The 27660-nt window shown below is 44.4% G+C and overlaps 1 protein-coding gene across 2 annotated transcripts; it reads left to right on the forward strand.

The window, feature by feature from the left end:
* Positions 1–2410: 2410 nt before the first annotated feature.
* ASB11 (ankyrin repeat and SOCS box containing 11) lies at positions 2411–27660 on the forward strand. 2 transcript variants are annotated; one of them, XM_067724336.1, is made up of 7 exons: positions 2411–2618; positions 11394–11473; positions 16556–16663; positions 19793–19943; positions 22913–23047; positions 24157–24348; positions 27054–27660. In XM_067724336.1, exons 1-7 carry the CDS (start codon positions 2438–2440, stop codon positions 27176–27178), a joined length of 972 nt encoding a protein of 323 aa, XP_067580437.1. In that variant the 5' UTR covers positions 2411–2437; the 3' UTR covers positions 27179–27660. The 2 variants fall into 2 exon arrangements, with proteins under 2 accessions (XP_067580437.1, XP_067580438.1); XM_067724337.1 differs by lacking the exon at positions 2411–2618 and adding an exon at positions 3503–3713.

Genomic DNA, 27660 nt, shown 5'->3' on the forward strand with positions numbered 1-27660 from the left:
GCTCAGTCAGGGTAGCCTAGGTCTGTGTTTAGTTTCGTGAAGGATTTTTAAAGGCCTCTTTATCCTTCTCTGCATTCGCAAAAGAATGTGGGTAGATGTTAAATTGTATCATTCTATGGCTGGATTTTTAAAATCTGAAATTCTGAAAATTAAAGTTCTCTACAGATTTTGATTTGTATTCACAGTACTTTGGGGAGTTGATTTTCCTTTATCCTTCATATTTGGTTGTGGCTCAGTGATTCTCAACTGGGTGTGGCAGTGGTGATTTTGCCCCCTGGGGGACATCTGGCAGTGCCTGGAGACATTTCTGTTTGTTCCAGCTGGATAGCAGTGGGGCAGTGGCATCAGGTGGGATGCTGCTAAATGTCCTATGATGCTTTTGGACTGCCTCCCACACCAAAGAATGATCTGGCCCAAAATGCCGGTAGTGCCAAGGCTGAGAAACCCTGGAGCTCTAGATGGTTTCGCCTCCTTCAAAGATACCATGAGTTAACTCCTTACTTCAGTAGCCTTTTACGTCCATCTCAAATGTAGTGCTCAAACGTGCTAAAGATGGTCTCTCTGAAAGAGTACAAAAGTTGACCTTCTCATGGCCAGCTTTTTTTTTTTTTTTTTTTTTTTTTTGCGGTACGCGGGCCTCTCACTGTTGTGGCCTCTCCCGCTGCGGAGCACAGGCTCCGGACGCGCAGGCTCAGCAGCCATGGCTCACGGGCCCGGCCGCTCCACGGCATGTGGGATCTTCCCGGACCGGGGCACGAACCCGTGTCCCCTGCATCGGCAGGCGGACTCTCAACCACTGCGCCACCAGGGAAGCCCTCATGGCCAGCTTTTCTGGTATGTAAAACAAAAAGAACAACGAGGTTTTAAATGAAAATTAGGGCGAAAACAAGGTTGAATGGTGTTATGTAATTCTAGATACACCAGTGGGCTGACGTGAGTAAATGATCACCTTCTTACAGAACAATTGGAGAAAGAGACATGAAAAGAACTGAAATACTTGTGTTGATGTATTTTCATACACTGGCACGCTACCAGGTAATCTAAGCTTGGTAAAGTAACCTTATATAATATACGTCCTTGAGAATGGAAACCGCACAAGCTCGTGATGGCGTGGTGATACACAGAAATGGGTATGTTGTATATTGTGACTCAAGGCTGATTCTCATGCCTTACCCTTTTCACAGAGTACAGGGAGGCGGTTCTTACATAGGGAGTCATTCTATTTTGCCTGAGTGCTAGGAGAAACTCCCGTATTTTTGCATGAAGCATTTGTTAAATAAGATTGATTTAGTTGTCTCCTATAATTTTGTTTGGGCTTGTTTTTTCCAATAGGTTGTAGAAATTTAGAAAATCTAATATAGCCAAGAATGAAACAGGAGACCTAGAGTTTCCTCATCTATTCCTTCCCAGGTGAGGAAAATTACACATAAATCAATTTTACCGGTATTGGCCAGCTGATGCATGTCAAAGAATCAGGGTTACAAGAGAATATTGTCCAGCGAGGGAAGGTACTGATTCACAGAATCTTTGGGTACTTCACCCAGAACCTAGATCATCTTCTTCCATTTCATTGCAAGCCCTCCGTGATCGACTATAGCCCACATTTTCCAGAACGAGGCACCACCTTTACTGACACCTACAATGGGAAGCAAAAGACCAGGAACGTTGCCGGAGGACTTTGTCATGGATGAAACTATTACAGGCAGTGGTCTAATGCTTCCAGTCTGGAGAGGCCTCCAAGCTGGGCCTTTTAGGGGCTTCCCTGGCGGTCCAGTGGTCAAGACTCCACACTTCCACTGCAGGGGGCACGGGTTCAATCCCTGGTTGGAGAACTAAGATCCCACGTGCCGTGTGGTGCAGCCAAAAGAAAAACATCGAGCTGGGCCTTTTATTAAATACTGCCTTAGAGTAAATCATCTTTCTTAACTGGTCATATTTTAGATTTGGGCTTTATCTCCCGTAAATTTCAGAATGCAGAGGAAATGAAACGTTCCAGGGGCTGGTACTTCCCACCAAGAGCATAGAATGTATTAGTACTTCTTTCCATGAGCTTCAAATAACTTGCTTCGTCCCCATGGGATCTGAAAGGTTTGTTCTATCTTTCCAATCCTGCCTTCCAACATAATGTAGCAAAAACTGGGATTTAGGAGTAGAAACGTTTCGGACCTGAATCCTGTTTGTTAAACAACACTGAGGAATGTAGGTCCAGAACTATTGGGTGTTTCTGGTTTGAAGGAAGTTTCTTTAGTTCATTTAACATTGCCATGAATGTCAGTGCATGCAGTCGCCAAATCACAGTTAGCTTAGAATCTACAAACTCAGTTCTCTGTAACAGGAACACGGAGAGCTAGAAGGTTTAAAATAGATGTCATATGATACCGATTATAACTCAGTGAAATTTTGCAGTCCCAAGAACCTATACAGAGTGTGAACCAAAATGGAGGACGGTCCTGTTTCCTTTGGCTTTAAAAACATTTTTATTACAATGTTTGCTACTTTTTTTTTCTTCAAGCTTTTAATTAAAGTGTTCTTGGCGCTCCTAACCCATTTCTATATCGTCAAAGGAAATAGAAAAGAAGCGGCTAGGATAGCAGAAGAGATCTATGGTGAAATTTCAGGTAAAAATACATGAATTTGTTCCCAATACTTTAAAAGAAACCTCCTAGATAATTCATATGAGTAATATTTCTAGAAGGCAGATTTTATTTAAACTTTGGCTTTGAGTGGGTAGTTTTAAAAAATTATTATTTAAAGTAGCAAATGGTGTTGACTGCACCAATTTGTGAAGGATTTTCAGCTTTCTTTTCTGCAAATTAGTAGTTTCATTAGCAGTTATTATTTAAGAAGTGAATAGACTAGTGGCTTTCTAAGAGTATTTTGGGAAAACTCATTTCTGCTAACAAAAGAATTACTTTATAGGATTATCTTCTTGAATATTTGTAATCAAATGTTAGCAGTGCATTCTAACAAAACTGTTTTCCCCAGGAAATGGAATGACCAATAAATTTGATTTAAAGCAGCAATATATATGCTATATATATATGTATTTGTGTGTGTGTGTGTGTGTGTGTGTGTGTGTGTGTGTGTGTGCTGTCATCTGCAATTCGAATTGCTTAGCCACTTGTCACTGTCAGGAAAAAACCCTTCACTGAATCCATTTATGCCCAGCACCATGCAAAGCACAGCAAACAAAGGTTATTGTAATATGAAATGCCAACCTTTGGTCCAAACGTTTTAAAGTCTCCTGCTTTGTAGAATTCAGTCTCCATTTCTTTCAAGAAATGATTCACGTTAATTGTAGGGAGAGGCTACGAAAGTAAATGAATCAGATATCTTGGTTACTGCTGGGACTGCCACTGGATAGAGGAGTATTTATTCATAAACAGAGTTCCAAATTTCCCTGTGTATTTTTAGTGTTCGCAGGGGTTCCAGGGTTACCTCATTCTTTATCTAGTATCCATTTCACCTTGCACCCTGGATTCTCTTTCAAAATAGACTTCTGTTATGTGATTCCAATACACCAGACAACTTTAAGGACACTAGGGAACAGCAGTCTTATCCGAAGAGTTAAGACCTCCAAAGACAGAGCATCAGAATGCTTCAATTAACAGGGGAAAATGAGAAGAATCTCGAAGTTTCGGGAAGTGGCAGAAGGCTCGGAGTGTGGAAAGAGGTTTCTTTTGGGGATTACATTTGTCACACGTTTCAGGGAGGTATGTCGCTTTGACTTGGTTTTTGAAAAAGACTTAAAGTAACCTTAATTTCAAGTTAAGCATAATCTGAAAAGCTGTTTTCTAATTTAATTTGTAAATAGGGGCAGGGGCTTTCTAGACGTTTCCATCACAGTTTTAACGTTCTCATAGATACATCATCCTCATGGCTTAAATTAGTAAAGTCCGACAGTCAGCATCAGCAAGAGTGTGTTCAAAACGTTTTCTCCTGGTGCTCGTGTGCATTATTTCTGCCCTTGTGGTCCTTAAGGAAGTACTCGTAAGCAAGTTTTATAAGAGTCAAAACCTGGAGCCATAATGCAATTCTCATAAATAGAGCGCCCTCATTTTTTAGCTCAAGTATCTTGTTGAAGCTCCTAGGATAATCATTTAATTTGCAAATGGCATGGTGCTCTATTGCAAATGGCATGGTGTTCTAAAGTCAAAAATGTGTTTTTCAATGATCACTAACAAGAAGCAGTGGGGTGAATAGTGCCTGTTAATTTCTCAGTTTAATTTCCTATATACATGTGTATGTGTGTGAGGATGGCTGCGTATACGTCTACACACCACTGACACACCCACACACGTATATAGTAGAGAGTATATCCAGATTCGGTAAATAAGGCTTTCTGTAAATAGGCAGTAATACGCCAGAAACAGTGGTTTTTACATGATTCCCACAGCGATTTTTCTTTTGACACTGTTAACAGATACTATATATATTTAAAGCTAGACATTTTGAAAACCAAGAACAAAATTTTGTCTAAGTGTTCAACTCAAACCAGAAATTACCTTTGCTGCTTGTTGGTCAGACAAATGTTTGTTAGGAAAATGTGTGACATTTAATCAGTAAGTCAGCTAATCGACTTACTAAAATCTCAGAACTTTCTTGAGTCCAGTAGCATATTCCGTTCCTGTAACTATCGTCAGTGTTGTAAAAAACAAGGGGAGGTAGTAAAAAACTCAGCCAGGGCAGAGTTTAGCCTGTCATAGGTCCTGGCACTTTTCTTTTAGAAGCTGCACCTAGCATCACATCCCTCATTAAATATCTTTTTTTTTTTTTTTGGCTGTAAAATTTTTTGGAAAGTTTTTTTTCATATTCTGGAGTACATCATTCGATACTTTCTTTGTGGTTTAAACTATTACTTTTGTAAATAACTGATCAGAATTGAGTTCAGCTATGTTTGGTTGGCTGTACTTAGTTTTTTCTGGCTTCTTTGTGTAATTTGTCAATAATATATATATATTTTTAAGTTTGAAACATTGTCATTGGCCCTTGATATTCTTCTATCTAGAGCACCAGATGCATCACTGGCCCCCGCCTTCAGGCCATACATATTTCTGCAGGCACTCTCTCTCCCTAGAGACATGGGGTATGATTTTTCAACCTTTGCTAATTTGGCCAGAACTGAAGCTATATTTAGTACAGTGACTTGGTCATCACACTTGATAAAAATAAAGTGTAGATGCAGGTTGATAATCTCTTATTGACAACCCTTGGGCCAGATGTTTTAGGATTCAGGAGTCTGGAGGATACTAGAATCATTATGCAGCGTGTATACCGTATATGATGTGGCACTCCCAGCAGGACCTGGAGCTTCCTCCTGTAATCAAACGTTTTGATATTTCTATAGTGAAAAATATGAATATTCACACTAAGTGAAAATACAAATTAAAAATAATAGTTTGCTAAACCTGAGTCCTGACCATGTTTTGCTGCCAGAAGAGCTTGTTTCCAACTTGGTTTTCAGAACTGGGGGAAATTTACAATTGCAGGTAAGAGATTGTGGAGTTACTGTACCCTTTAAAAAAATGAGTTCTTTGCTTCCCTGGTGGCGCAGTGGTTGAGAGTCCGCCTGCCAATGCAGGGGACACGGGTTCGTGCCCCGGTCCGGGAAGATCCCACATGTCACGGAGCGGCTGGGCCCGTGAGCCATGGCCGCTGAGCCTGTGCGTCCGGAGCCTGTGCTCCGCAACGGGAGACGCCACAACAGTGAGGGGCCCGCATACCAAAAAAAAAAAAAAAATGTGTTCTATTCTAAGTGTTTTGCCTAAAATCAATTGTCCTTGTTTTTCTAAATTCAAAGGACTGACCTTGATTTGATGGCCACGCCTCTGCCTGACTCACCATCCTGACTCCTTTTCTCTATCCTTCCCATGTCAACAGTTTTTTTCCCTCCTTCGGTCCATTCCTGCCCGGTCCTCCACCTCGCCTTGTTCAGTGTTGGTGCTTGTCTCCTCAAGCCTTGGTCCCCCCATCCTCTGAGTGGTTATATATCACAGGTGCCTGCTGGCTTTCCCAAGTTGGGACACACAGCACTCAGCAGGGGCTCTGCCACCCGACCTGTCATCTTCAGCTCAGCTCTCCTGCTCCTAATGGGTTCAAAGGAAGCTTCTTTCTAACACATTACAAAGAGATGTTCATTGACTGTAGTTCATCTCCTGGCCAGAGCTGAGTGTTGTAGAGGGTACGCGTTTTAACTCAATTGTATTAGAATACTTTTGATACCTTGGGAAATTTCTTGTAATATGTTTTTTTTCCAGTTACCTTTATTTTACTTAAGATATCATTAACTCTGTTAGGCTCTTGCCTATATTTTGGTTCAAATTTGAATTTTCTATATTTTTTTGATAAGTGCTACAGGAGAAGATATTCCTTCATATGATTTTGGAACTTGAATAAAGCGAATAAAGATTGTTTCATAGGCACTGGAGATAATAACCAGTCAGGCAGTTAAAAAAATAAATAAACCAGTCGTCTCAAATACTTGTTGGAATTTGGCAGGGTAAAAATTGCAAAAAATAAAAATAAAAATAATAATTGATTTTTATCTTGAATTCTTGGAGCTCAGACACCCATATTCCATCTGAACCCATTTTGTTATTGAAATCTATGGTTTTAGACATTGTCATGAATTTGTTATTCAGAGAGCCTGAGAACTAGAGATATAAATCACATTCTGAGAAAAAGTCAAAGGGGGGAATGAAAATGTACTTGAACATTTTCCATACACCTCATCAGGAACAAGTAGACATATTTGTACAGTAAACAATCTTCAAAATGTGCCTGCAGCCCTGTGACACAGGCAGCGTGCCAAATAACTGAAAATAGACTGCCTAAGGAGCGAAGGATTGATTGCTGCTTCAGCATTCATTTATTTGGAGATCTTAGATACATATTTCCTGAAAGGAATGGAAAAACTCCTTAGCCGCCAAATAACTTTTATCCTCAGTTTCTCGCAATTAGCTCCAATTTGCAAAACAAGAATGATAAGAGCAAGAGGCTGTGTGTTGGGAATCAGAATAGAAAAACAGAAGAGCCCACCGTGGCAGAGTTTCTGGAAAAGCGTTTTTTTTTTTTTTTTTTTTTTGCGGTACGCAGGTCTCTCACTGTTGTGGCCTATCGCGTTGCGGAGCACAGGCTCCGGACGCACTGGCTCAGCGGCCATGGCCCATGGGCCCAGCCGCTCCACGGCATGTGGGATCTTCCCAGACGGGGGCACGAACCCGCATCCCCTGCATCGGCAGGCGGACTCTCAACCACTGCGCCACCAGGGAAGCCCCCTGGAAAAGCGTTTTGTGTGAAAACCCTTCAAGGTCCTTTGAAGCAAGTGCTGGGAAACAGACTGACCGGAAAGGTGACTTCCAGGAGAGTGGCTTTATTTCCAGTTGGGAAACCGAAATGACTTCCACATTTAAGGCAATCCAATTGATTTATTTCATGTTATTTACAGAGATAAGGGGGATGTAGGAAGGCACCCCCCCCAACAAGTCAATCTACCAGGAGGATGGGCAGGATAGAAAAACCAGTAGTTCTTAAAACCAGAACGGGGTGCGTTCTCAAAGTGACTCCTCAAATAGGGAGAAAGAGAGCTGGAAAGCAGTGGCGAGGAAATAGAAGCCCAGGACCACCCACCCTTCCCTCTTCCTCCCTGGATCAGAAGATGGCCTGCACGCTTGCGTCCACCTCGGAAGCCTGGGGTGGGAGTTGGGGGTATCAGACGATGCTGCACTGATGGGGGACACTAGGAGAGGTGGCCAAGTGCCAGTGCGTAGGAAAGGCACTGGGTGTGAGACATGCAGTTGAGGCCGAGTGCACAGGACTGGTCCCCTCTTCCAGGCCGCTAGGGAGACTCTCCCCATCCCTCTCGCTTCTCCCCACCCCCACGGCACCAGAGGGGCTGTTGGCACCTCAAGAAGGAACTGAGAACGTGCTGCCCTTCCTCGGGCGGAGAGGGGGCCATCCCCTGCCCTGAGAGTGGGCAGAGGAGTGGAGATAACAGTTTTAAAGCGGACTGACCAGTAGACTGGTGGCCTTGAAATGTCTTTCTTGAAGTATGCCATAAATACAGATAAGTGCACAAACCCCAAAGCGGACAGCTGGGTGAGTTTTCACCATGGAGTGCCAGCTCCCAAGAACAAGAAACCGCCCGTTATCAGCATGACCCTCACCCCACCCACCTCCAGTCAGTCCCTGCCCCTTCTCATGGTACTTTTGACTCCTAACGCCCGAAGTGAGTCTGGCCCTTTTGTACTTTATGGAAAGGGAGTCATCTGGCACATCCTCTTCTGTGCAGGGCCGCCTTTATCAGCGTGATGTTTGAGAGATCTGTCCAGGCCGTGTGTACGGATGGCGTGGGTCTTAGGGGGCTGAGGGGTAACAGAAAGTTACTAGAAACAGGATGAAATCGTGGTTAAGGTGCCTGCTTCCCAGCAGGAAAGGGGACACCGCGGCCCGCTTGGAGGCAAGTTTTAGAAATAATAAAGCCATTTCATGTTGCTGTTCTAAGTTAATAATAGCAAGTTGCCATTTAAATCCTGGTGTGAAGCAAATACTTAGAGTACCTTCGGGTGACTCAGTTGGCTGGCTATTGTTAGAACAAAAGAATAGCAAAGCCACAGCTGTGGGCTTGCTTCTTAGGTTGGTCAGGGCGCTGAGTTGCCATCCATGGGGGAAGACCGTCCTTCCAAACTGGGTGCTTGTCCCTCTCCAAGCCTGATGAGGCGAGAGGGCGACGCGTCTGGCGCACACTTCATATTGAATGGGATGGAGATGTGGTCGAAGAAAACCAAGGCTGACTACTGAGGATTCTGTGCGTACGTTATCTCATTATTCCTAACTTATGCAAATGATCAATGTCCAAAGAGGTTGAAAAATCCTCCACTCATCAGCTTTTAACTGACTCAGGAACAAGTGGACATACAAACGCAATATATTTTCAGGTTAAAATTGTCTGTTTTTCTTACTAGAAAAAGTATTCTACATATCAGAAGTATGCATTTCACCAGTGATTAGATAGATAGATTGATAGATTAATAGATGGACAGATATAGTTAGATATAGATAGATACACACTTTTTATTTTGGAACTAAAGTGGTACAAAGAATTCCCACTTCTCTTTGCCCAGACTCCATTCATGTCTATCCAACTGTCCAGTTAACATCCTTGATAGCAAAAGGATCCAGTCCGGGCACATGTTGCCTTTAGATGTTGTGTCTCGTCAGCCTCCTTCAATCTGGTTACAGACCAATTAGTTTTGAGAACATCCCTCAGTTTGAGTTGGTTTGAGGTGTCCTCACGATTAGATTCAGGCTATGCATTTTGAGCAGGAATATTCCCAGCAACGCTGTGTTCTTTTCACCGCGTTCCCTCCGGTAGTATGTGATGTGGCTCATTGTGTTCCAACAGATGGCACACTGTGTCAATTGGTTCCATCGCTTCTGAGGTTAATTTTGATCCCCGGGGTAAGGTGGTGCCTACCATTTCGTTCCATTGTACGATTACCCCTGTTCCCTTGATAACTATGTAATTATTTTGTGGGGAGATAATTTGAGGCCGATTCTATTATTTCTCCTACGTGTCTGAAGTTGGTGTTCTACTATGAGGAAGAGCTTTCTCTTCTCCCTGTTTATATATTCATTTGTATCAGTGAGGCCTTATAGATTCCTGTTTTATTTGCTAGGGTATAATCATGATTTATTTTCATGCTCAAATCATCCCGTATTTGGCCAGTGGAAGCCCCTTCAAGGCAGCTTCTGTACTTTTTGACATTTCCCATCGTTCATTGAGCACTTCCTTACTTTCTGGCAAGATGTTTGCGGCCCATCTTACATTTGTCCTGGCATTTCAGCCTCGGAGTCAGCCATTTCTCTAAGCAGCCTTGGTTTAGGTTTTCTCAGTATACAGTGCTATTCTGTCTATCTAGATATATCTATATATCTGTCTATAGGTAGAGATATATAGATATATCTGTAGAGAGAGAACCAGATGGGTCACCAGATCCCACCTTCAGCCCATAGATGTTTCTGTAGGCACCATCTTTCCATATACACACATATATTGAAAATCACATTTTCATACCAGTTGTTCTAATTGTTCCAATTTCAATCCAACCCTGTAGAATTCATTCTAGCTTTCTCCCTTTTCAAAACCCAGAGGGTTAGAGAAGATAAAAATTGAGTTTCAATGTAAGAAGAGCTTTTATGGAAATGTTTAGAGCCCTGGTTCTCATCCACTGGAAAATTTCAGTCTCTCCATGAGGATACACTACTTCAAGTTCACATAATTCCATATTTGTTGGGATTGTTTTTGTCAAGGTTGTAGGTATGGGAAAACCTGAATTCTTAGCACCATCCAAATCACCTAGAAAAAGGTGACAAGATGGGCCTTTTGTGTTAAACCCAAACTGTATGACGTGCTCGTCAATGTATGAAGAGCACAGTTATACTTTGAAGAATGCCCCAATTTTGCAAACCAGTGTAGGTTTTCTTCCAAAACAAATGATTGCCCTTTGGCATGTTTCATAGAAGCTTACTTCTCAAATGCACACTTAAGCTTGTTAGTCTTGTTTCCTGACAAGCAATTAACAAGAAATATACATTTGTAAGGCAGTTCTAAGGCTGTTCCTTAGAGCACTACCCTACCACGTGTACTTATTAATCATAACTTTTCTTGAGCACCTAACATCATGGATATACTTTATTGGCCTACTTAGAGACCAAAGAACCTGCTAAATACTAGATCACGATTCCCCCACTTTACAGATCAAGAAATTGAGGTTCAAATGATTTTAGTAACTTGCCCATTTTGGCAGAGATAGTGGTTGAGGCAGGACTGGCCCAGTGCTTAGCCATCACATTCTAACTGCCCACCAAAAACTGTTGGAGGATTATGTCATCTGAAAAACAACATTCTGCATTATGATAACAGACCGGCTTCATTACCAAAATCAAAGAATTATCTAGGGAGTTTCGAACAAAACCATTTTCCCTGAGCCCTTAGGGTCTCCTTCCTGGCTTATAGGATGTCTTAGGGTAGGGGTGAAGGGGGAGAGGCAGGGGAAAGAAGAAAGTGGGGAAGTTCATCGACCAGCTTTGCCCTTCATTTTGCCTATTCAGAGTTATCGGATTCAATCACTGGGCAGTATTTATTTGAATGAAATGTATTCCTTATGAAAACTGCCCCCTAAAGCCAGAGAGATGGTCTGTGCTCCCGCTCCACGCCCATGGACTGTATCCTCAGTGGCTGGTCACCCTGCGAGTGGCAGACCGGAGAACCTGATGCGTGGTGCCGGCTCCCCTCCCCTTCCGCCAGACCTCCTCTCACAGTGGGCGGGCACATGAACAAGCTGGAGGAAGAAGACTCCTGACCTTGACTCTGAGCTTGATGTGTGTTTCAGATTGCTGGGCCGATCGGTCTCCACTTCATGAAGCGGCAGCTCAGGGGCGCCTACTGGCCCTGAAAACTTTAATTGCACAGGTGAGTAAACGAAAGACTTGATCCTTGGTGCTTGTGCTATAACCAAGCATCATTCTTGATCAGCTTTGGCTGCAGCAGGGGTCTTGCTGGCCCCATCTGGTTCCCAGCACAGCCATTCTACGTGGATGCATCCTCTCCCAGGTATTTGTTCCTCCTGCCTCTCCCTCCTTGGGGAGCTGGCTGGTTTTCTGTCCAATTCCAACCTTCCCCTTCTAGGTTTCCCTTTGCTTCATAAAAAGTTTCCCTATGAGGCTGATGGGGGATGCCCTCAAACCTGTGTTGCACTAACTCACCTTGCTCTCTCCCAGTGTGCCTTAGTAACAGCAGCCCTGAAGTTGCATAAGTCAGCTATTGCTCTGTAACAAATTACCTTGAAACACAGTGGCTGAAGGCAAACACTTAGAGTCTCATGGTTTCTGTAGGCCAAGGAGCAGCTTAGCTGGGTGGTTCTGGCTCCGAGTCTCTTGCAGGCTTCAAAGTATCAGCCAGGGCTGCAGTCATCTTACAGCTTGAGCAGTGGAAGGATCTGCTTCTAATCTCACTCATGAGGTTGTTGGCCATTTTCAGTGCCTTGATGCCTGGGCCTCTCCATAGGGCTGTGTCACAAGATGGTAGCTGGCTTCCTCCACAGACAGCATGAGAAAGGGCCTAAGAAGGAAGTCTCAGTACATAACCTGTCTCCAAAGTGACATCTGATTGCTTCTGCCGTATTCTATTAATTAGACGGGAGTCAGTAAATCCCGCCCATGTCCAAGGGGAGGGGATTACACCAGTGAGCCAATACCAGGAGTCAGGACCCATCTTGATCCCTGGGAACCATCTTAGAGGCTGCCTACCCTGGTGATCCACTGTTTCAAAAGCAAACATTGAAATAGGTTGACAAATGGGTAAATCTTACTCCTTTGGGAAGATTTCTTCAAGTCTTAGTTATTAAAGCTAATTTATTTTTACTTATGACTGTATCCCTAGCACCATGAATAATGACTAGAGGCCTAGTAAATATTTGTGAGATGAATGAAAGTGTACACAGTGCATTTACTTTGTTTTAGAGTCTGTGTGTGTACAGAGGAGGTAAGTCATTAGATCTTTTTTCCACAGCCTAGCTACCACCCAACCTGGCTTCCTTATTTGAAATTTAAACAGCTGGACACACTGCTCTTTTTCTCTCTGTGTGTGCCTTTTCTTTCTTTCTCCTTTATGAGTTGTGTTACTTCTTTAAAAAGTGGAGGCAAAAGGAAAACAGTACTGCCAGTAATAATCAAATGGACTTTGCACTTGATTTTATCACTTGCTTATTTATTTGTAAGCACTTAAAATTTTATTTGGTTTGATTTTTGTCTTTCCAGTTTTAATGAGATATAATTGGCCTACGGCACTGTATAAGTTTAAGGTGTACAGCATAATGATTTGACTTACATACATCATGGAAGGATTATCACAATATAGTGACCATCCATTGTCTCGTATAGATTTAACAGTAAAGAAATAGAAAAAAGGTTTTTCCTTGTGATTAGAACTTTCAGGATTTACTCTCTTAACTTTCATAATATAACATACAGCTGTGTTAATTATATCTATCATGCTGTATCATGCTGTGTTACATCCCTAGTATCTTCTACTGGAAGTTTGTACCTTTTGACTCCCTCCATCCAATTCCTTCTCCCCACTGCCCCCACCCGACCTCTGGTAACCACAAATCTGATCTCTTTTTCTATGAGTTTGCTTTTGAAGTATAATTGACCTACAACACTATGTTAGTTCCTGTTATACAACATAGTGATTCGATATTTCTATACATTTCCAAATAATCACCATGATAGGTCTAGTTACTATCTGTCACCAAAGAGATTACATAGTTATTGACTACCTTCCCCACACTGTATATTTCATGCCCGTGACTCATTTGTTTTGCAACCGAAAGTTTGTACCTCTTAATCTCCCTCATCTATTTCCCTCCTCCTCCGACCTCCTCCTCCTCTGTCTTGAAGCACTTAAACTGTTATTTGATTTGATTATTTTTAATATGTGACATATTCACATAGTTTCCAAATTAAAATGATAGAAAAAGGTACACAGTGAAAAGTCTTGCTTTCAGCTCCTTCTTCTTGGCCCCCGACCTCAATACTTTTATTAGTATTTAAAATTTTTAATTTTAGAATACTTTTAAAGAAGAGTTGCAAAGATAATACACAGAGTTCCAGCATACTCTTCACCCAACTTCCCCTTGTGTTAATATCATACATAACCATGGTACTTTAGTCAAAAATAAGAAATTAACATTGGTACAACACCATTAACTAAACTACAGACTACTGAGACCACACCAGTCTTCCCACTAGGGTCCTTTTTCTCTTCCAGGATCCAGTCCAGGATATCACATTGCTTTTAGCACTTCTTTATTTTTAACTGTATTTTGTAAGCATGTTGGTTTCTATAGTGTCCTTCAACGTGTAAAGAGCATTCTTCATGGAGAATTCTTCAGCCTTTTCTTAGTACCTCCCCACTTTTTTACCCTTACACACTGGTAAAAAATGGATTATTCTCCTTTATTTTCTACTCTATTTTACGTGTAGACAGTGTGGTGTGCTGTGAGCAAAACATTAAACCAAGGGTCAGGAGCTTCTGCCGATCACACTGGCTGTCACCGACAGCAGGGGAACCTCAAATCTTAATAATTTGAACTCTCTGCTCCCCCATGTTCTCACCCGCAATGACAGTGAGTCACTCTAGCTGAGCTTTCAGGCCTGTCCCACGTTACATTTGTACAGTTTCAGGGATTCTTGAGAGTTTGCATCGGGTCAATGTTTTTCTTTAGCACACTGCTGCCACCTTGTGGACTGTTTTTTGGGGCCACGCCGCCGGGCTTGCAGGATCTTAGTTCCCGGACCAGGGATTGAACCCCGGGCCCTCGGCAGTGAAAGCGCCAAGTCCGAACCACTGGACCGCCAGGGAATTCCTTGTGGACTATTGTTTAAAATGCTCTTATTTTTTCTTTATTTTCTTAAAATGAAATTATAAATGGGAAGAGGAAAAGAAACCTCCTTGTATTAGATATCCAATTGTAAATATACAGCACGGCTCTGGAGTAATGACGTCATATTCAGGATATAAACATGGACAGGACCAAGGAGGCACAAACAGGCCCTAAGATGACGATGGGACTGGCAATAGTGGGTAGTCCCAGCTGCTGGCCACAGGAGGGATGCGGCCAGCACCATGGAGGTCTGGTGGGAGGGGTTGGGAACTTAGGTTGGGGTTTGGGGTCCAGGGTCTTGCACTAGGTTTTGGAGCGTTTCAGCAGGTAGTTACGAGGCAGAGAATCAAAAGCAGAACTCGGCTGGGTCCTGGCAGAACCTAAATCCTTTCACAGATAGAAAGTGGCGATCATGGGGGCAAGCGGTAAGGGCAAAGCAGAGTCAGGGCATGAAGTTGGCCGGCAGCTAGGCTGAGCCTGGCATCTGTCAAATGGACTCCAAGGCGAGGAAAGTGGAGCACGGCACGATGGGGAGGGCAAGTGTGCCAGGACTGGGCGGAGACGCTCGGATCTGGGGAAGGAGAGGAGCGTTAGGGGAAGCCCCCGGCTCCAGACTCTGCTCCTGCGGAGAGCTCGGCAGGCAGTGGAGGTCTGGCAGTCAGCATCACGGCTACTCAGGCACAGGAACCCTAGGAGCATCATCTATTTTACTTTCTACTCTTTTTTTGCGGTACGCGGGCCTCTCACTGTTGTGGCCTCTCCCGTTGCGGAGCACAGGCTCCGGACGCGCAGGCTCAGCGGCCATGGCTCACGGTCCCAGCCGCTCCGCGGCATGTGGGATCTTCCCGGACTGGGGCACGAACCCGCGTCCCCTGCATTGGCAGGCGGACTCCCAGGTTACTGCGCCACCAGGGAAGCCCTTTACTTTCTACTCTTGAGCCTGGGCGTCATCCTTCTGTGCCACATCCACTTCTAACACCCCCAACCCTGGACTCTTGTCACCCGCTCCCCGTACCCACTGCTGTTCACACCTATATCAGCCTGTGCCTGACTCATCGCCACGTCTTCATGACGCTCCTTCCTCCAGTGTCACATCCCTACCTCTCCGAGCAGCCCTCCTTGGTGCTGCCAGTGTGCTTTTCCGAAAACGTCCTATGTATTAGCTCCAGACCTTCTACGGACTAACAGACTCGAAAGGCGCCTCATTCCCTATAACACATGCACCCCACCTCCACCCCCGTTCGGAAACCAAGGCCTTTCACGATCTGTCTCCAGCCTACCGTCCCCTTTCATCTTCCCCCTCCCCCCACTTCCCCTTTTTTCTTCCTCCTCTGTCACGTGATTTGGCAACTATCCACCTCCGTGCCCTGCCTCGCCCTCCTCCGCGTCCCACATTTGCATATCCTGTTCCCTCCTAAGGGAATGCCTGTTTTTTGCCTTCCTAGTTTTTTTTTTAACATCTTTATTGGAGTATAATCGCTTTACAATGGCGTGTTAGTTTCTGCTTTATAACAAAGCGAATCAGCTGTACATATACATATATCCCCACATCCCCTCCCTCTTGCGTCTCCCTCCCACCCTCCCTCTCCCACCCCTCTAGGTGGTCACACAGCACCGAGCTGATCTCCCCGTGCCGTGCGGCCTAGTTTGAAACTTTTTATGCGTCAAGCCGTAGCTAAATACTAGCTCGTTTGCAAAGTTTTCTCTTACTCCCCAAGGCAGATTCAAGGATACCCTATGTCCCCAATTAAAATGTGAACATGCTTCCAGTATGGCAGTATTCTGGCTGGGTTCCTCCCCACCGCACCCCACCCCACTTCCCGCCACCATTTCTGTCTCCCCACTAAGCTCTTAGAGGAGACAGACCCATGTCATAAGCCTTGAAGCCCCAGGTGCTGGCACATGGCCTGGCCCAGGATACCGAATGAGCTTTTGCTGAATCAGTGAAGCCGAGGCTCCCAGCTGTGTTTGGATTCCCCTAGTCATGGCCTCTACTCCTCTCTAGGTGGTGCCCGCAGGCTACGAACACTTCACAAACACGTCCGACAACTTTGCCATTTACTCTTATTGCTGATGCAGCCTTTAATCTACTTCTCTCCAAATTGTAGGGCGTCAACGTGAACCTGGTAACAATTAACCGGGTCTCTTCTCTCCATGAGGCGTGCCTGGGAGGCCACGTGGCCTGCGCTAAGGCCCTATTGGAGAACGGCGCCCACGTGAGTACCATCCCCGCCCGCGGGTCTGGCTGCCCAGGTGCAACCGCTAACGTGTAAAGACCCATCACCTTCCAGAACCCTTACCCGCGGTGGGGTGCGCAGGCCTGGCCCCATCGGCGCCCATATTCTTGGATGGTCGGGAAGACACTGCTGGTTACCCCTCTCTTCAGCCTCTATGTCCCTGTGCCAACGTTCAGATAAGGTAATTTACGGAATTCGTTCAGAACTGTGATACTAACTTGAAAAAAAACAGCTTGAGCTAAAGTAATTTGAACACTGATCTTGGAAAATTTATTTTAAAACATTTAGAAGAACACATTTAAAAAGAACAACAGGGGGGGCTCCCCTGGTGGCGCAGTGGTTGAGAGTCCGCCTGCTGATGCAGGGGACGCGGGTTTGTGCCCCGGTCTGGGAGGATCCCGCATGCCGCGGAGCGGCTGGGCCCGTGGGCCATGGCCGCTGGGCCTGCGCGTCCGGAGCCTGTGCTCCGCGGAGGGAGAGGCCACAGCAGTGAGAGGCCCACGTACCGCAAAAAAAAAAAAAAAAGAACAGGGGACTTCCCTGGTGGACCAGTGGTTAAGACTCGGCGCTTCCACTGAAGGGGGCATGGGTTCCATCCCTGGGCGGGGAAGATCCTGCATGCCGTGCAACGCGGCCAAAAAAATTTAATTAAATTTTAAAAACTATGAAAAAAAATATAAAAGAACAGCAATCAAAAACCACTCTTAATTCAACACGCTACACCCACAACAATTTTTGTTGAGCAAAATTATCAAACTAAATGAGCTTGTAATAAATAATACATTGGAAAAACACTACGCAATGAACTTTATCTTATTTTTAAATTCTCTCCTTTTCAAGGGGTGACTGAGCTGCTGTATGTCGTACAGATATCAGCATAGAATTCTGAAATTAATACTTTTGAAAATCTCAAGGACTTTTATTTAGTCACCAGATATTGTTGTGATGTTACTTTCGTTTTTTAAAAATTTTTTTAAGCGAATTCCTTTATTTTTATTTTTTATTTATTTTTGGCAGTGTTGGGTCTTCGTTTCTGTGCAAGGGCTTTCTCTAGTTGCGGCAAGCGGGGGCCACTCTTCATGCGCGGTGCGCGGGCCTCTCATCGCCGCGGCCTCTCCCGTTGCGGAGCACAGGCTCCGGACGCGCAGGCCCAGCGGCCATGGCTCACGGGCCCAGCCGCTCCACGGCATGCGGGAACCTCCCGGACCGGGGCACGAACCCGTGTCCCCTGCATCGGCAGGCGGACTCCCAACCACTGCGCCACCAGAGAAGCCCGTTACTTTCGTTTTTGAACTCAGTCCTTGTATTCTTTGTTTCACGAGTTATAATGTTTTTAAGTGCCTAACGAAGATTTTTCTTTGCATTTTATATGGAAGTTGGGTTTCTATATGTAGCACAGGTGGGAAATAGAGGAGCCTCTGGGAGGTTCTGTGGGGGACAGAGAGTACGACGTGGTCCCTTGTCTTTGGCAATCTTATGAGGGAACAGTCACTAAATATTATGCTACTTAACATTCAAATCAGAGTGAGACAAGGAATAAGAGAAAGTTGATCAATCAGTAGAAAATTCCTCAAAATTGGCAGTCCCGAACTCAGTGCATCTGAAACTGCTTATCGTGTTCTTCCCTCTGGGAGCGGCTCCTCTCTTGGATTCCCAGCCTCAGAGACCAGGTGAAACATATTCCTGGTTTCCCCAGCCCCAAGCCTGGAATCATCCTGTTTCTTCCATCTCCCCATCTAATTAATCACAACCTCCTAGAAATCCTTAGAGTTTATGAATTTACACATATTTGTCCCTGTCCATCTCTGCCATCTTAGCATCTCATCTTTAACTTTCCAGTTGAATGGGGGCTATCCTGGCATTGTGGAGAAAGATCCTGTTTCTGAAACAAGAAAATTTAGTATCCTGGTGATCACAAGCGTATGTCCTTAGTTGTTGAGGCAGAATGGCTTGACATCAAACCTTCGTTGTCCTACATGTCCTGCCAGAGCCTCCCCACCAGAATGCCTTGGTTCCAGGATGTTCTTTTCAATCTGGTGCTAATACTCAAAGATGCCTCCCAGCTGTGCTGGTTCTCCCCTGCCCCTCAGATCCCTAGAAGGCACTGAGGGTGGTTAGAGACACCATGTTGATGACTGTTTTCTTTGTGTATTTCGCCTGGTCATGATCTCTTTGGGTTCCCTTTTGGCATATGCAGTTTCTGTGGATGGTACTGGACCAGAAAGGAAATTTGTGGCTAGATGGTTTCTCCAATACTTTTTGCTCCTGACATGTTTGTTCATGATTGGCACGGGGAGTCGGCTCCATATGAATGGAAAATGGAGATCATGGAGATAATTGTTGCAAATGTCTCTCTCTCTTTTTTTTTTTTTTTTTTTTTTTTGCGGTATGCGGGCTCTCACTGCTGTGGCCTCTCCCGTTGCGGAGCACAGGCTCCGGACGCGCAGGCTCAGCGGCCATGGCTCACGGGCCCAGCCGCTCCGCGGCATGTGGGATCTTCCGGACCGGGTCACGAACCCGTGTCCCCTGTATCGGCAGGCGGACTCTCAACCACTGCGCCACCAGGGAAGCCCCTGCAAATGTCTCTTGAATGCTTACTGGGCACCAGGCAACGTTCTAGGTGTTTACCATATAGTAACTCACCTCATCCGCCCAATAACCTCCTGAGGTCGATTCTTTTATGATCCTCATTTTACAGATAAGGAAGCCCAGGCACAGAAAGTTAGTGTCCCAACCAGATCTCTGAGCACATAAAGGAGAGAGAGCTGGGATTTGAACGCAAGCTAATTGTTCCAGAGACCATGTTCTGATCCACCATACAGGACCACTCCTCACAGCTAGGAGGCTCCTAGGAAGCTCTAGAATACCCCTGAGTACATCTTAAAAACTGTCCCATTTGGCCTCATTTCTGCTACTATTGATATTTATAGGTGAGAGTTGATAGGCTACTGGTACCTAAAAGAACCCCACAATACTGTAAGGATGCGGGGTTCCCTCGTTCATTCACTGGCGTGGGAAGTTTCTCCAGGCAGATACATAGGAATGCACACTTGGAGATGGTGAGAAGGAAATAGCAAACCCTCTGGTTCTCTCTTTGCCCATCGTTAGGTCAACGGGGTGACAGTTCACGGAGCCACGCCCCTCTTCAATGCTTGCTGCAGTGGCAGTGCTGCGTGCGTCAACGTGCTGCTGGAGTTTGGAGCCAAGGCCCAGCTTGAGGTGCACCTGGCTTCACCCATCCACGAGGCAGTGAAGAGAGGTAAACGAGGCATCGTGTCGCACACAGAACATTGGTGGGCTCCCTCCTTCCTGCATGAATCAGTCATAGAGGGTTTTCTTTGCAAGGATCGCCCAAATCTTTCTCACCAGTAGACTAGCTGTGGCTTAGAAATCCCACAGCAGTAACTTGAATATACCTCAATCTTTAGGAAATACCCCTGGGGCATGACACAGCTCTTCTTAGAACCAGGGAATGGCTGTCTGCCTCAGATGTCCTCTTTCCTGGGCTCAGTCTCCCAACAGGCCTTGCTTGAGGCTCCTTGCTGGTGTTTGGGCGGCAGCTGGTGGAGTCAGGAGTGCAGGGGTAACTTCCATGAGCTGTACTGTGTTTATGTGTCTGTTCTTACTAGAAAAGAACAGTTCATGCCCCAAAGCCCATAAAACATCAACCACCGCCATAAAATAAGTGGTGAAAGTGTTTGAAAGCCCAGACCGATAGTGTCTCTAATGGAGGATTAAAGGTAACTGCACAACAAGCAATATACTCTAGATGAGCTGATAGCTCTCAAGGTCATTAGTTATTGAAAAAAAGTTGCCACTGTAAAAACCGTGGCATTGGAAACCTTGAGGTGAATTCTAGATTTCTGTGTTCTCAGTTGCTTTTGAAATGATGGAAAAGAGTAAAATTAAGGAATTTTAAAACTGTATGCATAGACTAGACATGAACAAGAAGAGCCATTGAAAGGCCAACGCCATTTGTCAAAGGTCACACCCAAAGAGCAACATTTTCTGTGTTACCCAGCGGTGGAGTTATTCTCTTATATTGAGATCAGAAATACAGTGGAGAGAGTTCCCTGGTGGTCTGGTGGTTAGGATTCGGTGCTTTCACTGCTATGGCCCGGGTTCAATCCCTGGTCGGGGAACTGAGATCCTACAAGCTGCATAGCACGGCCAAAACAGAAAAAAAATTTTTTTAATTAAAAAAATAGAAATACCGTGGAGAAGTTAGAACACTGTAGAACAGTGATCTTCGCTGGTATAATGAGAATTAAAGTCTTTATTTCAAAAGGCAAGAGTGAAAGTTTTGTCCCAGGTTGTTAAACATGTCACTTGGTAATTTTTTTTTTTTTTGCAGTGGATTACTATAAATGATACAAACCCCCAAATCTCTGTGTATCTATGGTTTTGATGTCCTATACATATTTAACAAACATTTATTAATTAATAATTGATGCTGATTATTTCCCAAACTTCAAGTAAGTCCTTTAAGTTGTAGGGAAATAGTCTACTTTGGAAATGGTATAAAAGTGTTTAAAATTTTTAAAATATTGATTTGAAGTAAAAATCTATTATCTGTATTTCCATCCAAATGCTTAAAAATGGATGAACGTTGGTAATGATTTGAATTAAGTAATTCTGCAGTGCTTGGATGGTTATATATGGAGTGTTTGGTATCTATGTACCTCCGGTATATACATGCTTATCATAAACAGATGAATTCATGTGTCTCTACGTATTTTTTTCTGTATCATAAAAACATGTGAGGGACCAATGTCCACAGAGTGGAAGGATGAATAGCAAATTCATTATTTTAGATACTATTATATTAGTGCCAATCATTTGACTTTTATATATTCATTTTTTTAAAACTTCCTGAGAACACTTAAATTTAACTCAAGCTAGGCTCAGTTTCTTTTGGAAAAAAAAAGACAGGAATTACGCTTTTTTTTTTTTTTTTTTTTGCGGTACGCGGGCCTCTCACTGCTGTGGCCTCTCCCGTTGCGGAGCGCAGGCTCAGCGGCCATGGCTCACGGGCCCAGCCGCTCCGCGGCATGTGGGATCTTCCCGGACCGGGGCACGAACCCGTGTCCCCCGCATCAGCAGGCAGACTCTCAACCACTGCGCCACCAGGGAAGCCCAGGAATTATGCTTTTAAATGTTTATTAGATACACTGAATTTACCAGGCAGTTTTAGGTCCTGATTAGATATTTCTGGATTCTTACAGCTTTAAACCTCTAGGAACAAGAGGGGTCAGTCTGAGTCAGTACTTTGACAGATTAATGCTATAATATAAAATTGACTTATGTGAGCAATAGTAAAGCAGTTGGAATTCACGGAAGCCTTACGTGTAGATTTTAATGCATAATTGTGCTTAATTCAGAATTTGTGATGAATCAGGCAGGCTGAGATGAAGCTTATTTTGGTGTCATCTGTAAAAAAAAAAAGGTTGGTTAAGCTAATCAGTGATGATAAGATTTTGTTTATTTTAGGAAACATTTCAACCTTCAAAAAAAGAACCAACTCTCTATAAAACTCCCATCAATACCTCAGAAGCATTTGCTCCCAAACAAATCATTCATGTTCTGCAAATTAATCATGTCTGTCTCTTCACTGGGTGAACTCTCCAAGGAGAACGCTTACTTATCTAGTTCTTGTTGGCCACTAGACTTGAAAGTGCATTTAAATAGATTCTATACTTGAGGCTTTTTATTAATTCTCACAGGAGTCTTACAAGTTGACCAAAATAAGGAGGTGCATGGCGTGACCATCCACCCAATCTTACATGCATGGGCGAGGAAGAGAAGGAGAGATTTGTAATGGAGATGGATGGATCAGGGCTGGGCCTTGGATTTGAGCACTGGCTTTTCAGGGTAATAAGAGCACGAGTCATTTATTCCCCTGGGTCTTGTAACCTCTGCCTGTAATCCGGTGACTTATTATAGAGAGTGATTTCAGCCGTGTTCCTTGGAACCCTTAGTTTGGTCGGAGGTACCTCAAGGCTGCAGGGAAGAATGTCAGCGGGGCAGGGGGTGGTGCATGGGCATGCTCTTCTTTCTAATCTTTTTATTTTGGAGATTTCTAAGATTTCCCCCACCTCCCAAATTTTTTTCCTGCTGAAAAAAAAAATCTAGGTTGTTTCTAAAGCCCATTCCAGATAAGCAAGCTTATAATTCTGTGAATCGTTAATATTTCCCTTACTTGAGTGAGCTTGTCTTGTGTTCCACCAGGTAATAGAGAGTGCATGGAGATTCTGCTGGCAAATAACGTTAACATTGACCAGGAAGTGCCTCACCTTGGAACTCCCCTGTATGTGGCTTGCACCTATCAGAGGCTAGACTGTGTGAAGAAGCTTCTAGAATTAGGTAACTTCCAGAAGTCTTTTCATGAGAAGAACCAGTTAACCTCGTTGGTTTTCCATGGCTTCAGAGGCGAAGTGCTTGTCAGGCTGGACAAAATTCTGACAGCATTTGATATCTAAATGGTTAAAACAACTTCAGAGATGAGTGTCTGTAGTTCTCAGTTCTGCTTCTTTTGATATTGGCTCCATTTACCTGGTATGGTTCTCCTTGGTGGTCTGAAGAGAGAGCAAGAGTCTCTTTCCCATAAATCCTAGGGGAAAACAACCAATTGTATTTCACTGGCTCTTTTTAAGTCACATGCCCATTTCTGAACCAATCATGGTGGCCAAGGGAATACAATATACAGACTGGCTTAGGCCTAGATTTCAGTGTACACTGCAGTTGTTGGGCTTCACTGGAAGCACATGAGCTGGGAATCACGAGAGATGGTTCCCCAGAGGGAAATCTAGGTGTGGTTACCAGGAAGATGCTGGCTAGTAAAAACAGCAGATATTTGTCATAGAGTACTTTAGATCAACCCTGCAAAATTAGTTGTTTAATTCTCAAAGGCATGTACAGAAACTGAGAGTCCGGGGAAAAGTAAAAGGTCTTGAAAGTATTATTTGGTTAAAGATTCCCCAAACTTAGCCACTGACTTAAAGGTCGAGATTGTATTAAGAAACTTTAAATAAGAATTTTTGTCTCTAAGATTTTTTTTGTCTTTTTTTTATCCCCTATCATTTACCACTCCCTATAGTAATTCAGAAAACTTTTTTTTCGAGCCCAGAATAATGTAAATACCCAGTAAACCTAGCTGTGTCCTTTGCCAAAAAACAAAATAACTATGTAAAAGGAGCTGCAAAGATTTAATTTTCTCTGTCACACAGTTCCTGTGGGAAGGCAAGTGAAGCATTTAAAATAACTAAAAATATCTTTATTCGATACTTTTCTCATCAGAGTGTTTGGAAACAGTAGGCATTGCTGGGGGTCTGAGCTTCAGTCATATATTTTCAAAGATGTGTCACATATGTCATGACGTTTAAGATGTCTTTATCGATGGCTAGCACATCTCAGGCTCGTAGTGTTTCTCCATTAACCCTGGGTGTTGACTTGTGGTCATCTGCTTTGTTAAGGGGCCAATGTTGACCACGGCCAGTGGCTGGACACCCCCCTCCATGCCGCTGCGAAGCAGAACAGTGTGGAAATCATCCACCTGCTGATAGACTACGGGGCTAGCCTCAAGTGCAAAAACGCTCAGGGCAAGAGTGCACTTGATCTGGCAGCTCCGAAAAGCGGCGTGCAGCAGGCGCTTCTGCTCCGGGAAGGTAAGGAAGGGCTGGGCGTCCGTTTCTCTTCCACAGGCACATTCGCCCTCTCTCCTTCCAGTCTCCCCTCTAGACTCTCTTACCCTTTCCTTTGTGTCTTTTTAATTGGGAGTGGCACGTGGGAGGGGGCAAGTCCTAGCATCTCAGAGATGGGATTTTTGTCTGCTGGGTGTATTCACTGATAACAAAGGGGCATTTACACACCACTGGTACGTTGCTTTGTATTTGCATTAACAAGAAAATAATCAGAGAACTTTGGTGAAAGGGCTGGGCTGTCTTATCTATCCTGGCATAAGCACGTGATTGAGCAGACCAAAACTCTGCTTTGTAATTTTTGGAGGCAGTTCAGGGAAAATGAAAAATACTTGAGTAGAGATGGTCGGGTGGACACAGAGTGTGTCTTTCAGAAACTGGACTAAGCGGTGAAGTTGTTTGCCTGTTCTCCAGCTCAGGGAGTAGGTGGGTTTGCGCTCCGCATTGCCCCACGCCCATGTCCACATGGGCTAACGCATCTCTAGATGCTAGAGGAGGGAAGGTGGCGTCTACAAGGCTTCATATCCCAGATTCTAAAGAGAACCGTGCTGTGTCCCTACAGAAAGAGAACACTATCTGAGCCTCTTAGCGTTTGTATGCTCGGGAGACTATTAAAGTAATAATAATTATTCAGCTTTCCACGTGTCAGACGCTGAGCTAGGTCTGAAACATAGATTCATCTCACTGAATTCTCAAAACTTTAAAGCCATGAGAACTTTATAGTAACTGGTGCTATCCCAGCTGCAAGCGGGAAATGAGGGGCATGAAGAGATGGGCTTTCAGAAGGTTACACGGCTACTAAAAAGTAGGTCTAGGATGCTAACCAAGGAATAGGATTCCAACTTGCACTCTCTTTTTTTATTATTGGAGTATACTTGATTTATAATGTGTTGCAGGTATACAGCACAGTGATTCAGCTATATATGTGTGTGTATGTATATATAAGTATTATGTGTGTGTGTATATATATCCTTTTTCAGATTCTTTTCCCTTATAGGTTATTACAAAATATTGAGTGTAGGTCCCTGTGCTATATAGTAGGTCCTTGTAGTTTATCTATTTTATATATAGTAGTGTGTATCTGTTAACCCCACAGTCCTAATTTATCCCTCCCTTTCTTCCCCTTTGGTAACCATAAGTTTCCAATGTGCACTCTTTTTTTGTTTTGTTTTGTTTTATTTTGTTGTCTTTTTGCGGTACGCGGGCCTCTCACTGTTGTGGCCTCTCCCGTTGCGGAGCACAGGCTCCGGACGCGCAGGCTCAGTGGCCATGGCTCGTGGGCCCAGCCGCTCCGCGGCATGTGGGATCCTCCCGGACCGGGGCACGAACCCGCGTCCCCTGCATCGGCAGGCGGACTCTCAACCACTGCGCCACCAGGGAAGCCCCAATGTGCACTCTTAATGTTCTGATGCCCCAATCCTGAATCTTCTGAAACAGTTTCTAAAGAGGAAGAGTTTAATTTCACTCACCAGTTCCATTTTGTGAAAATGCCCCCATGTCTTGTATGCCTTCCAGGTGGGATGCTTGGTTCAATAGTTTTAGGAATACTCTCCAGACAAGTGCTTCTTAAGCTTCAATGTGCATATGAATCACCTGGGGGTCTCCTTAAAACGCAGATTCTAATTCAGGAGCTCTGGGGTGGGGTCCCAGACGCTGCACGGCCACCAGGCTCTCAGGTGAAGCTGATGCTGCCAGTCTGAGGTCACTTTGAGTAAGATGGGTCTAGATTATTTCCAGTAGTCTGTGTCATTAATGATTGTTCTTTGATTTGAACCTCTACTGGAAGAATTAGGACCTTCCTTACCAGCTCCCAGTTTGGAAATATGGGACACTTAACAACTATTAGCCGAGAATACGGCTTATAGCAGTTGTCACGTTTCCTGTTTGCTTGCATCAAAAATGTTTCCAGGTCCAGGATTCATATTTCTTGTAAACAAGTTCCTCTGTCTCTGTCTTCATAAATACAGCTGCTTGCTCTAGAAGGATGAATAGCAGCTATGTCAGAGGTCACTCTGTTGTGTGACAGGAGAGACACTTTGCATTCTCGCTTCCCAAGGTTTTAAGGAAGGGCGATGGTCTGCTCCTCCAGGTAGCGTTCTGTCACGTGGGTGCTCCTTGGCAATATCAATCCACGTGTCCTGCAGCTACTTACTTGCCTGTGTAGTCACCGTTTCTCATGGGGTGCTAGACGCTGTGACAATAGGATTTTCTTGAAAAGGAAAACTTTGTCTAGTCCAGTAATCACATGCATCTACTTGAATCCATCTTTATTGATACCGTCAGGTAAGGAAATAATGGGGCATTATTACAAATGCCCCTGTGTGACACGGATCCCAGCCAAATGCTCAGTCAGCCTATTCACCCATATTTTGGACACTGGTTAGTTTGCTCTCCTTCGGGACTCGAAGCCTTGGTTGGGCACGGCGACTCCATGAGACCCCATGAGACTGAGGTTCAGGGTATAATGGGGTCTAAGTGAGTTGGATCCTTTCTCCAGATCCTCTGCTGAGCTGGGATCCTTGCGAGAATGGAGGTCCCTGCCGAGTGTGAGTGGGGACCCAGCCAGCACCGCCGCATGGGCAGCTAGAGCCAGGAGGTCCCTGTGGCCTGTCAGGCCCCAGCACATCTCCTGACACCGCCTCTGTGACCGCGCGTTTTAATTCCTCCCTCAGGCCCGCCTGCTCTTTCCCAGCTGTGCCGCCTGTGTGTCCGGAAGTGCTTGGGTCGCACCTGTCATCAGACCATCCACAAACTGTATCTGCCGGAGCCACTGGAAAAATTCCTCCTATACCAGTAGTCCCAACTGTCCACGGGAAGATATTTGGAAATAAACAGGTTGTTGCCTGCTGTACCCAGGGTACCTAGTATAGACACCCAACAGCTAGACTCCCTAGTGTAACACCCAACAGCTAGACTCTCAAATGAGCTAAGCTAGTTAGAGCACATCCCTGATGGACTGGCACACGTGGGGAATGAAAACTCCTGGTTAGTTTAATGTTCTCTTTAACCAAGGGGCAATCAGAAACTTTTCTGTTTTTAGCTCTTGCTGTTAAGAAACTTTAAAAAATTGTGAAGTAGGGTGAAATTAATAGGCTGTTTTTCAAGATTCATGATCTTTGATTAAGGATCACCATTCTGAATAGCGTGTAGACACATATAAATCTGGGTGGGTAAGATTAGGATGAATATGAGTATTCGAAGATTGGTTCCTGATTTAGTTCTTCCCTTCTTCCCCCTTTCTTTCTTTCCTTCCATGAATAAATCTCTGCTAAAATTTTA

This window comes from Pseudorca crassidens, chromosome X (assembly GCF_039906515.1).
Source record: "Pseudorca crassidens isolate mPseCra1 chromosome X, mPseCra1.hap1, whole genome shotgun sequence".
NCBI classification, from domain to species: domain Eukaryota; kingdom Metazoa; phylum Chordata; class Mammalia; order Artiodactyla; family Delphinidae; genus Pseudorca; species Pseudorca crassidens.